This window comes from Thunnus maccoyii, chromosome 14 (assembly GCF_910596095.1).
Source record: "Thunnus maccoyii chromosome 14, fThuMac1.1, whole genome shotgun sequence".
NCBI lineage: Eukaryota > Metazoa > Chordata > Actinopteri > Scombriformes > Scombridae > Thunnus > Thunnus maccoyii.
The window spans coordinates 29,501,740-29,513,927 of NC_056546.1; the positions used below are offsets into that span (position 1 = coordinate 29,501,740).

Below are 12,188 nucleotides of genomic sequence, written 5' to 3' on the forward strand. Positions count from 1 at the left end.
TCTGCAACATTGGGATAGATGTATGTCAGAGGATTGTTTTCCAGAAGACTTGACTAAATTGTGTGTTTTTTTTAAATTTATTTCTTGCAGACTACCCCAGTTCAAAGAGGAGGCCAAGAGTTATGTGGGTGCCAACATGAAGAAGGTAACAGGACTGAGATGTTGAATGATTATTGGATCTGCTCGCTGTAAATGTGCTCTTTTCCCTCTTTTTTTGCTGTCTTGGTTTTTCTCATTGTCATTGTGCTGTTTTCAGGTTTCTGTCTGAACGCTCTGTCTGTGGCCGTGAAATACAGTTAATGACATAATGGCATCACTTAACTGAATGAGAAATGTGAACATGTCCTAAATACCAAGATCAGCCACACTGTTCCTGTCTATTGTCATTTTTAATACTCTATTTACTTCTCAACATGATAGGTAAAATGGCCTTGATTCATTAAACAGTATTATTAAGGACTTAAAGTCTGGATAAACATTATAGACCCTTATTTGTGGTTGTCTTGGTCCTGTCACCTGTTCATAACAGTGCAGCGCTCTCTAATCTCATTTTTGCTCTTTCAGTTCAGTGTTGCTTTTTGGAATATTTGGTTTTTGTTTTGAGTTGCCCATCTTTGTGTGTCTGCCTGTTTTCCTTCCCACAGACCCCATCCTGTATCCTGGACTCTCAGGATCTTATTTGTGCAGAGCAGCATAGAGACACAAGTCAGAATGGCCTAGAGAGGGTACTTAACTGGCCCACGCCACTGGTCCACTGGGATAGTGCACTGACATAGGCAGGGTTAGCATGGCTTCTTGGTGGGAGTGCATGGGGGTGCACTGGGTTGCCAGTAAACACTGTTGGTTTTCAAGTGACAACCTCAAAACAACCAAATGTGCCCGTTTTGATTCCCTCAGGAAAAGAGAGCAGAGATGTATACTCATATTCGTCAACGCACTTGGGGAAAAAGCCGATTGTCACAGTCGACAGCTTCCCCATTTTTTATGATATAATTTAACAAGCAATTCATGGTAACACATCGCTTAGGAAATATAGTTGCAATGTGAGAAAATCTCTGCCCAATGCAGCACAGTATGTAAATTGGAAGATTCTGGGACTGTCCCCCAGGCAGTGGATGAGACATTCTCAAACTGGCTAGGCTGGAATTAGCTTGTATTTTATTACTTTGAACTGAAACTCTTTCTTTGAACATGTCTACAATGTTTCGTAGCAAAGAAAACAAGCCACATACTGTATGAATATACCCTGACTGAAACTTCTCCTGTTTTACTGTTTTGTTGAATGGCTTTCATATTTCTGTAATATATGTAGTATATATGTGTGACCTTAACACTGAGCTGGAGACAGTTTTTCCAGCACTTGTTTTTTTGCATGGTCTGCCTGCCCGTCCACTCACACTGCCTGCTCATTAACTGGCTGTTCATTCTCTTGTGGTTAGAGCCTATAGTGGCTGTGTCTTGTGCCTCCAAACTCTGTACCCTGTTTGGATACCCTGCCCTTCCTATCATGCAAATATGTATATGCCTGAGAGTGTTGTGTGTTCCTCCCACTGCTGACATGTACCCATCACTAATCACGGGCACCTGCCCGCTCCCCTTCTCTTCTGAGGCTTACAATATCTTGTGGAAAAACAAACGAGTGCAGGTAAGGAAGATGACTTCAAGTATTTAGACTGGAGATGTCTCCCAGTAACCTTTCCCCTGTCCCTTTTAAGACCTCACTAACCTCCCACCTCTTTATTCAGCAGTTAGGCAGAAAGAGGAACTTAAATTGCCATGCATAGTGAACAAAGCAACTGATGTAGATGAATTTGGATTGTTATCACATCATAGTTCACTATGACATGTCTGTGCTTGTGAATGCTTGCATAATGTTTTTATTATTATTGGATTTTTAAAAATTATTTCATTTTTTTGTTTACACCCTCATGCTGCTGTATATCATGCCACCCACATTCTTCATCAGCTGTTGCAGGATAGCTCATTTTCTTTTAAAGAAAAAAAGTCGGATAAGGTCACAAAACTGTTATTAAAAGGATGCCTGAATCCTGAAATGGTTTGAATAAATAAAAACACGCACACACACATGATTCTTCATAGTGTACAGTATTTATGTGCATGACTGTGCTGTTTCTTTTTTCTTTACATTGCCTTAGGAAGGAGTTCTCTAATCCACAGATGAAACTGTTTGTTTTAGGCCATGATCAAATAAGATGTTCTCTTTCCAACCTCGCTCGGTATTTTCCCATAGTGAGATACCTCACTCAGTTCTCAGAGAATTGGGGTCAATCTTATAACCAAACCAGGTTTTTGAGTCGTTTTTTTATGTCCATCTGGAACACACACACAGTATGGTGCAGACCAGTATGAGCTTTAATGCAACTCCATCTAAATTAAAAAATGTCGCACAGTTCTTCTCTACTACAACATGCTTCATTCAGCTATCTCTCCTTCATCAGGAGGGTGTCTAAGGTTGTTTCTGGTTTCCATATATACAATCCATCAGTCAGTCATGCAAGTGATAGATTACGATAGGTAGTATGTATAAAAAAACATTACCATCATCTTTTTAGAATAGATTTTCCAAAATACAGTTTACTTTTAGTGGATACAGAAATTTACAACCAACTCCTCAAAATACAAAATATAACATTTTATCATGAACAATGTTATGTTATCCAACAATGTTGCATCATCGTTTTTCAACACAAGCAAATTTAATACGGTTTGAATCTCATTTTGTAAAACACAGTATAATTAAATGTCTTTGAAGTCAATGTATGGTATTACATGCAGTATTTTACTAAAATTCATATTTTTTAAAAAAAAACAAAACAAAAACTAAACCACAGATTTTTGTGGACAAATTTTTGTTGACACTCCAGAAATGGCTTCAAGTCTAGTTCCTGATTGAACCCTCTCTGGCTTAGAGTGCCCAATTTAAAAGTCCAAAATGCCTGCCTCTTAAGCAACCCTTGCCTTTTTTCCCTCAGTCAGGGCCTTTTTTTCCATCAGTTATGTTTATTGAGTTCAATATTATGACAGGGGCATGTTTATTTCAAATATTTAAATTAGCTTTATTTGCATGACCATAATTAAGTATAGTATTACCAAAGCATGTTGCACAAGCTTGACAGTGTTAATATATGATACATAAACCTTCATTTCAGAATAGGATCCTCATCTCTTTCATGTTTAAGCACAGCTATACCAACACTTAGGTAACTTAAAAATTGTTGTACTGCATGCAACAAGTGTGATTTCACTCTCACACACTTTGCTTACACTTTGTTACTGGCAGTAATAAAACTTCGTTTCTGATCATGGCCTAATTCAGTAATGAATGATCATTCTAAGATAAACAAAAAAACCCTAACCCTAAGAAAGAAATTGCACAGCTGATTAATTTAAAAACAGAATGGATTCCACCAAAGCGGATCCCACAGGTGAGCTTTAGAGTCAACCAATGCCAAGCAAAGTGACTGGTTGGCTGGTGCTGTGAGCTTCTTCTTGTGTTGGTGCCTAGCAGTACAGTGTCTTTAGACAGGCCTCACTCATTGATCACCTCTGTCTCCTCCAGTTGAAGATGCGTGCTGGAGGAATGAGTGAGTCATCTAAATGGAAGAAGCAGAAACGCTCGCCAAGGCCACCTCGCCACATGGTCCGAAGTCCCTCTGGTCAGATGGATCCAACCACCCTCAGCAACAACTTATCTGGTAAGACACACACATACTGTCATGATATAGAGACAGGTAACAAATTAAAGGAAAAAACAACATGAAGTGTCTCAGTAAGGTGCTGGGCCACCATGTGCTGCCAGAACAGCTTCAATGCGCCTTGGCATTGATTCTACAAGTCTCTGAACTCTACTGGAGGAATGAACACCATTCTTCAAAAAGGTATTCCCTCATTTGATGTTTTGATGATGGTGGTGGAGACCGCTGTCTAACACATCGGGTTGAGATCTGGTGACTGCAAAGGCCATAGCGTATGATTCACATCATTTTCATACTCAAATTCAGTGACCCCATCGTGCCCTATGGGGGCATTGTCATCCTGGAAGAGACCGCTCCCATCATTTTGCAGTGACACTTCCCTCAAAGGGGACAAGTGGAGCCAAATGGCAGTGGCTCAGGAGGTAGAGCGAGTCGTCCACTAATTGGAAGATCGGCGGTTCGATTCCCAGCTCCTCCAGTCCACATGCTGATGTGTCCTTGGGCAAGATACTTAACCCTAAATTGCTCCTGATGGTGTGCCATCAGTGTATGAATGTGTGTGAATGCTTAGTTTCCTCTGATGGGACCTTGCATGGTAGCCCCTGTACCCATATGGTGTGTAAATGTGATTTGTCGTGTAAAAGCGCTTTGAGTGGTTGGAAGACTAGAAAGGCGCTATACAAGTACAGTCTATTTACCATTTACCATTTACCATGCCAGCAAAATGCCCCCCACAGCATAACCTCACTGTAGGGGTCAAGCATTCAGACCTGTACCGGTCTTTCCTTTAATTTGTCACCTGTCTGTATATGATCATCAGATTAAAGAATCTGTGGTAGAACTTACATACAGTATGGCTGTTAATTATGATGGAGAAGGTGCATGTGGCTGTCTGACGGCATCATTCCATCATTATCACATCATACCATTGTTTGACTATATCTCTTTCTGGTTAGGTGGTGTCCCGTTCATTGAGCAGGGCTCATCCACCTCTACCTTACCAGCTTCAGACAGTGCTGGCTCGTCCATCTCCAGCCCTACAACTACAGACAGCGGCCTGGACACCTGTTCCAAGGCCACCTCCAAGGAAGACCTTTCTGACCTGGAACAGTGTAGCTCATCTGCAACCACGCCAAGCACAGCTACCACCCTCACCTGTTCTGAGTCTGGCTCTCCAGATGCACAGGTAGGACTGTAGGCCTGATTTCTGTCAAACTGATATATGATGTTAACTTTCTGCTAAATGAAATTGTAAATTGTAATAGTAAATGACGTTAACTTTCACGATCACCAATGATTTATGTTCTCTCTTTCCATTTGTATCCAGCCTGAGGGAAGACAGGTTGAACCAGCTCAGTCAGCCTCAGTGGAGTCCATACCTGAGGTTCTGGAGGACAAAGACTCCATCACAGAACAGTCAGACAGCACCTCTGTTCACGACATGGACTATGTCAACCCCAGAGGAGTCCGTTTCACACAGTCCACACAAAGAGACGGTAAGGATACAGATGATGTTTAAACCACTCAACCGTAGTGGTAACTTGTGCTGTTAATCCTTGACCTCAATTCTGTTTTCATGTATTGCTTTATGCCACTATAAAAAAATAGCACAAAAGGGTTTGTTACTCTTCATGCTAGAGCTGCAACAATGTTAATAGATTGACAGAAATTAATTGGCAACAATTTTGATAATCAAATAATTGTTAAAGCAGTTTTGCACTGAGTCCATCTTCCAAAATGTGAATAATGTGAAATTCTGGTTTAACACCTCGTCTATTATAATAAACCAATTATTTTTGTGTTTTGGACTGTTGGTTGGACAAAACGAGACATTTTGGAAAGTAACTGGCCACTGGAAACTTGTGGACATTTTTCATTTTTACAATCTGCTTACATTTTACAGACCACACAAATAATCGTTTAATTGAGAAAATAATCATTAGTTGCAGCCCTACTTCATATATATTTTACAAGTAAACAGTAACTTTTTAAGCATTGAGCTTAATAAACAGTGCATACACATTAACTTTGGGAGCTCTGCATTGTACAATAGCTGTGTTTTCCTTACTTACTGAAAACGTTTTCTTTACTTGTCATAATAAAATCCTTATCTTTCATCATCCTCTTACCTCCCCTTTAGGAGCATCTCTCATTCCCTATGGCCTTCCATGTCTAAGGGAGCTTTTCCGCTTTCTGATCTCACTGACTAACCCCCATGACCGCCACAATACTGACGCCATGATGCACATGGGCCTGCAGCTACTGACTGTAGCACTGGAGTCTGCACACATTTCTAACTACCAGTCATTACTAGGACTGGTCAAAGATGAGCTCTGCAGACATCTCTTCCAGGTAAAGTGCAGCTGAATGACCCTGCTGTCACATAGTTTCATGTTTGTAGGCATTCTGTATATATTCACCTGTGTTGTTCATTATCAAGTTGATACTTGTGGAGCATTGTCTCTGCTCCGACAAGACAAGACTGCACAACTTAATCTCATTGAAAATTATGGGTATGGAACTGGTCCAACCTGTCATATTGATTTTTTTTTAACATTAGAGCTTGGGTGTGGGATTTTAACCCTGACATAATCTTGTTGATGCCTAGGAAGAAGAAGCTTTCAGCACCAGCCTCTTGCTGGCTTTACTTTATTTGGCAATGGACAACTCTAAAGCTCACTTGTGGGATCCACTTTGGTGGAATCCATTCTGTTTTTAAATTAATCAGCTGTGCAAATTCTTACTTTAGGGTTAGGTTTTTTGTTTATCTTAAAATTATTCTTTTTACATACTTTACCATGATGGAATAGAGTAGCTAACAGTTTTGTTTAATCCTCTCCAGCTAAACTTAAAAGCTAAAATATTTAGTATGTGTTGGGCATAACGATTTTTCCTTTTGTCTTCCATTCCAAAACAAACTGAAAGCAGGAAAAAACATGTTTAGTGTGCAAGTTACATAAGAACAAAATCCAAATTTCTATCCAGAGAAAGCTGGACTAACTAATAATATCTGTCTTTGTTGCAGTTGCTGTGTGTGGACCGTATGAACCTCTATGCTTCCTCAATAAGAGTTTGCTTCTTGCTTTTTGAAAGTATGAGAATGCATCTGAAATTTCAGCTTGAGGTAACTATATAACTAGTTTGTTGAATGTAATTTTATTTGTCAATTTACTAATCTAAAGTGACTCCAATGAAAACCATATCTATGATAAAAATGATCTTGAGCAGTTAATAATCATCACATTGTGTGCTAAACCTGGCAGATGTACCTAAAGAAACTGATGGACATCATCACATCAGAGAATATTAAGATGCCCTATGAAATGAAGGAAATGGCTCTGGAGGCACTGGTCCAGCTGTGGAGGATCCCCAGCTTTGTCACTGAGCTGTACATCAACTATGACTGTGACTTCTACTGCTCCAATCTATTTGAAGACCTCACCAAGCTACTTTCAAAGGTAATGCTTCCTTATGCGATCATGTTGATGATTAAAATTTTAAGCCATTCAAAACATTGTGAATTCCTTGTCGTGCATAAGACTATAGAAGTCAATGAAGATATTAGATAAGTAAAACTTTGTCTTTCTCTCTTTAATTAACCTTCCAGTTTTTTATATGCTTGTATTTTCTGATAGTGAATTCAACATGTACTCATCAGCCCATTGTGACCCTCGATTGACCACATGTGTTTTATTTTATAATACAAGGATATAATTTTAAATACAAGCCCTTAACATGAAGAGTCTTTTGTCATCTTGACCATTTTTGAGACAGAAGGGGTGAATTAAATGATATTGACCTAGATTATTTTGTACAGAACTTCTCTAGAATTTGTATGATTTTTCTCCATCTTCCCAAAGAATGCCTTCCCAGTGTCAGGGCAGCTCTACACCACCCATCTCCTGTCACTAGAGGCTCTGCTGACAGTGATTGACAGCACTGAGGCTCACTGCCAGGCCAAGGTGCTCAACAACACTGCTCAGCAAGACCAGTCAGAAACATTGCTGGCGGAGGGGGAAGGTTCAGCGAAAAACGGAACAGACACTACAACTGGTATACACACCTCTGCACACAACTACCTATGACTTTATGGATATTTGACTATTTGAACCCTTTGGAAAAATTGGTCTTTTAACCCTGTTGTTTTTGCTAGTGTTCCCCCTTCTTATTCTGTATCTTCCCCATATTTGTTGTCTTTTTCTAATACTGATAATAGATACAAATGTATGTTTTCTTTAGGCCATCAAAATGCTTAAAAATTAAAGATACATTTACATAGGTATTAAGAAACGAGACAAATGTTTTTAACGGAACACTTTTTCCTTTTGTCTTCAGATCTTAATAGACTGGGCAGTACCAATGGTCTTAGTCTTCCACAAGCTGAGAATGCTCCAGTATGTCCACCTACCAGTGGACATTTGATGGCAGAGAAAATGAGACTGGGTAGACAGGATCAAGGAGATAGTGATACTGGTGAGACTTGGAACATATACAGGGTTTTACATTAATGTCTTACAAGCATTGAGAGGAAACTTTAAGTTGAAGTTGAAATAAATTTTCATTCTTGAATCCAGCTGAGAAGAGAGCCCCGAAAAAGCCTCAACGTTTCTCATCATATTTACCCGATTCCCAAGAGTTGATGGAAATCAGAACAAAGAAAAAGGTGAATTGTTTTAATTGATGGAGGTTGGCCACAAAATTACACATTCACAGCCAGTAATCAAATCCATTCATACATATTCTCAAACAGTAGAGGACAGTTACATTCCACTGAATAATGCTTTTTTTATCATGTGTCCAGCTGCTGATCACAGGCACAGAGCAGTTTAACCAGAAGCCCAAGAAGGGAATCCAGTTCCTGCAGGAGAAAGGCCTCCTCAGTAACCCCATGGACAACAACCAAGTGGCCCAGTGGCTCAGAGAAAACCCCCGACTGGACAAAAAGATGATTGGCGAGTACATCAGTGATCGCAAGCACATGGAGCTCCTGGACAGCTTTGTCAAGTATGATGGAAAAAGAAGTTCATTGTTGCCTTGTTTTATTTACAGTAAAATATTTAGATGCTATTTGACAATCTTGTCATAAGGATGTTGATGTTTTGGTTCACAGGGAGCATTGGGGTGTTAGATGTTTAAAAAATTCCAGGTTGTACTAATAATATGAATCCTTGCTGCAGTACATTCACCTTCCAGGGGCTTCGTATTGACGAGGCCCTGCGGCTCTACCTGGAGGCCTTCAGGCTTCCTGGGGAAGCTCCAGTTATCCAGAGACTCCTGGAAACCTTCACAGACAATTGGCATGTAAGGCACATTTCCTCAACTTCTGAAAAATGTCTGAACAGTTCTCCATCACCAAGTATTGGCAGCATTTTGACATTTAGAACAAGGTTAGTAGCACAACATTCCAGAGATGTGGCCCTGACTATTATGCTTTGGATTTGAGTCACACTTAAGTAATGGATCAGTTTACTTCAGACTTAACTTAAAAGCCTAAAAGCCTTGAGCTTTATGAACTAAAAAGTTGTGACATCCTTGCAAAAGCCAAAGATGAAGCATCTTGACTGACAGCAGCATTATCAGAACATGATTAGTGATACAGAGAATCTCATCAGGAGGGTGAGATTTTCCACCAACTAGAACAACAAACACCAGCCAGTTGACTTTCAGATTCAGAACATGATTAGTGTTAACTTGTGATTTAAAAACAAAAGTGTAGGACTTGGGACTTGGCTTAGGATTTGCTTGTGTCAACTTGTGACTTGTGACATACTCTCAGAGATGTACACTCAAGTCACATGACTTTGAGTGAGACTTAAGCCACAAAACTAGTGACAAAATCAAAAAAGACTTGCAACTTGGCTTCACTTGTACTTTAGCTTTTGGACATGGAAAGACTTAGACCCCAAGCATAAAACTGTATCGAATTAGCTTGTTTTCCTGACAATTGATATACTTTGAATCAGCCTGTCAGCAGCCACAACTTCCAAATTTGTTTGACAATTGAGGCTAAGAATAGTAATTTTCATGCAGCATTAATGTTCTTTAGCCAACTATGGCTTATGGCTGGAACACACAGCCTCTGTGAGCAGTGCAGTGCATTGCTTTTCATTTCGACGCCCATGTTAACAGGCTAGAGCAGCCACACAGTGGCAAATGAGGACAGAGATACATAAACAAGTACAAAAGTTCCAGAAACACAGATGAGGAAATAAGCCACTATTCAGACAGGCTAACCAAAAGCCTGGGAGGAGGAGGTCACCACTGCAGGTCAGCCTGCGTGGTGCATGCTGGGGCAGGGAGCCTCTCTTGTGAGGAACTCCAGCGCGGAGAGTTGGTGACACACAGAGCTTCTTTTCTCGACTCCTGCTCGCTTTCTGTGATATTAATTCAAACCGGGACTCCTACCTGTTGTTATACCTGCTTCCACACAGAGATTTGGTGTTATTTTCCTTATTTGTTGTCAGTTTCCCTTCTGACATTTAGTTTGGAGGTTATTTGTTGGAGTGTGTTTGGCTCGTTTGAGGAACTTGGTGTCGTCTGGAGGGATTTTCTTCACTTGGAGCAGTGACAGCGGGGGCTTATCTTGCGGAATAATCAATATAATCATTAAAAAAACCCGTCCTTTGTAAGGAGTGTATGTGGCTGACACAGAGGTATCACCAACCAGACCCCACCAGGCCCGTCAGGAAGAAAGCCGCTTTCACCTCACATATTATTATTTATTTTTCAAGTTTCTTAACTTTTTACTGTCTAAACTAAATGTAAATGAAATTTATAATGAAATGATATGAAACATTCTATTATTGATGGCCATTATCAAAGTCAAACTCTATGTAGAAAGATTGGGCTAGCAGTAGCAGTGCCGCAGCAGCAACGCTGACACAGACACAGCAGTTCAACAGCACACACACGCTGCTCAGGTAGAGGTAGGCAGTGTGTTCCAGGCGTTAAGCTAACATTAACTAAGAGGTAGTGTTTAGTAGTTTACTTTGCAAACTTGAAATAAGTTAACCCTCAAAACAGTCAGTGTGGTATCAAAGTATTTGTGTCAAAGATTGGATAGCCTTAATGTTGTCTTTTATAATTAATAAACTACCAATGACTAATGTTAGCTATCTGTCCTCGATGGGTGGCCAGCTGTTAAGTTATTGTAATGTTTATGTTGTTTCAAATTCCAGAATGACCCGTGAAACACAAAATTTGCTTAACTTGGGACTTACCCATGTTGACTTTGGGCCTACCCTTCTAGACCTGGGACCGGACTTAGAACCTACCCTTTTTGACTTGGGACCTACCTGCCTTGTCTTGCGACTTGACTTGGAACTTACCCATCTTGTCTTGGGACTTGACTTTGGACTTACCTTGCGTAACTTGGGACTTACCTTTCTTTATTTGAGACTTACTTATGTTGACTTGGGCCTACCCTCCTTGACTTGGGTCTGGACTTGGAACTTACACTTTTTGACTTGGGACCTACCTGTCTTGTCTTGGGACTGGACTTGGGACCCACCTATCCTGACGTGGGACTTACCTGTCTTGATTTGGGACTTACCTTTCTTTGCTTGGGACTTATCCATGTTGACTTGTGGCTTATAAAACAATGACTTCTTTGTTCCACCTCTGTGATGACTTGTGATTTGGAAAACAATGACTTGGTCCTACCCGCTATATACACCATATCTTAAAATGTAGCTAAAATCATGTCTGTTAATTAATCTCCTGGTGCCACTACACACCACACACACACACACACACACACACAATGATGGGCAAAGGACAGACTCTCTGTGGGGGGACATTTGAGTTCTCAAAATAGCAAGTGGAGCCATGTGACCTGGAAACTATTCCTAGTAATGTCCTTTTCTTAGACTGACTACATACACACAAATAGTCGCCTTGAAAGAGTTGATGAGTAATTTTAGGCAGTGACACTGTAAATGAGTTTTCCACTCTATGGGGGACTGTAATATCAGCAGGATTTACAATGTGAGATTCAGTCTAGAAACAAGGTTAGCTGGACCTAAGTAACATACAGTAAAACAATGCTCTGATTTGGTGTTTGGTTAAAAACCAGTGCTTTTAAGCCTCAGATGATGTACTGTTTATTGTGTGTTATATCGTGTACTGTGTGTTTGTGTTTTTGCAGAAAGTGAATGGCTCTCCTTTCATGACCAACGATGCAGGCTTTGCCTTAGCCTATGCTGTCATTATGTTGAACACCGACCAGCATAACCACAATGTCCGCAAGCAGAATATCCCCATGACTGTAGAGGTAAGTGATCAGGCACACACACACACTTTTTTAAAAACAAAACAATTTTTCTTCATTTTTGTTTTGCAGTTGTTGCAGAAAAAGTGTCCTTATTACTCTGGATAATCCACACATTTTACTGTCTAGTTTCCATTGGAACTTGTTTCTATGGAATATGTAGTTCCTTCTACGTATGTAGTTCCAACAGCAGGTCTGTGGGT

The 12,188-nt window shown here is 40.2% G+C and overlaps 1 protein-coding gene across 2 annotated transcripts in view; it reads left to right on the forward strand.

Moving 5' to 3' along the window:
* gbf1 (golgi brefeldin A resistant guanine nucleotide exchange factor 1) overlaps positions 1 to 12,188 on the forward strand; it is a 91,992-nt gene that overhangs the window by 62,246 nt on the left and 17,558 nt on the right. For both annotated transcript variants that reach the window (XM_042432582.1, XM_042432583.1), the window contains exons 8-20: positions 91 to 145; positions 3,581 to 3,716; positions 4,673 to 4,902; positions 5,044 to 5,212; positions 5,857 to 6,068; positions 6,742 to 6,840; positions 6,980 to 7,174; positions 7,577 to 7,769; positions 8,052 to 8,189; positions 8,291 to 8,379; positions 8,518 to 8,720; positions 8,894 to 9,017; positions 11,863 to 11,988. In XM_042432582.1, coding sequence (XP_042288516.1) covers positions 91 to 145; positions 3,581 to 3,716; positions 4,673 to 4,902; positions 5,044 to 5,212; positions 5,857 to 6,068; positions 6,742 to 6,840; positions 6,980 to 7,174; positions 7,577 to 7,769; positions 8,052 to 8,189; positions 8,291 to 8,379; positions 8,518 to 8,720; positions 8,894 to 9,017; positions 11,863 to 11,988 — 1,969 coding nt within the window. The remainder of the gene's footprint in view (positions 1 to 90; positions 146 to 3,580; positions 3,717 to 4,672; positions 4,903 to 5,043; positions 5,213 to 5,856; positions 6,069 to 6,741; positions 6,841 to 6,979; positions 7,175 to 7,576; positions 7,770 to 8,051; positions 8,190 to 8,290; positions 8,380 to 8,517; positions 8,721 to 8,893; positions 9,018 to 11,862; positions 11,989 to 12,188) is intronic.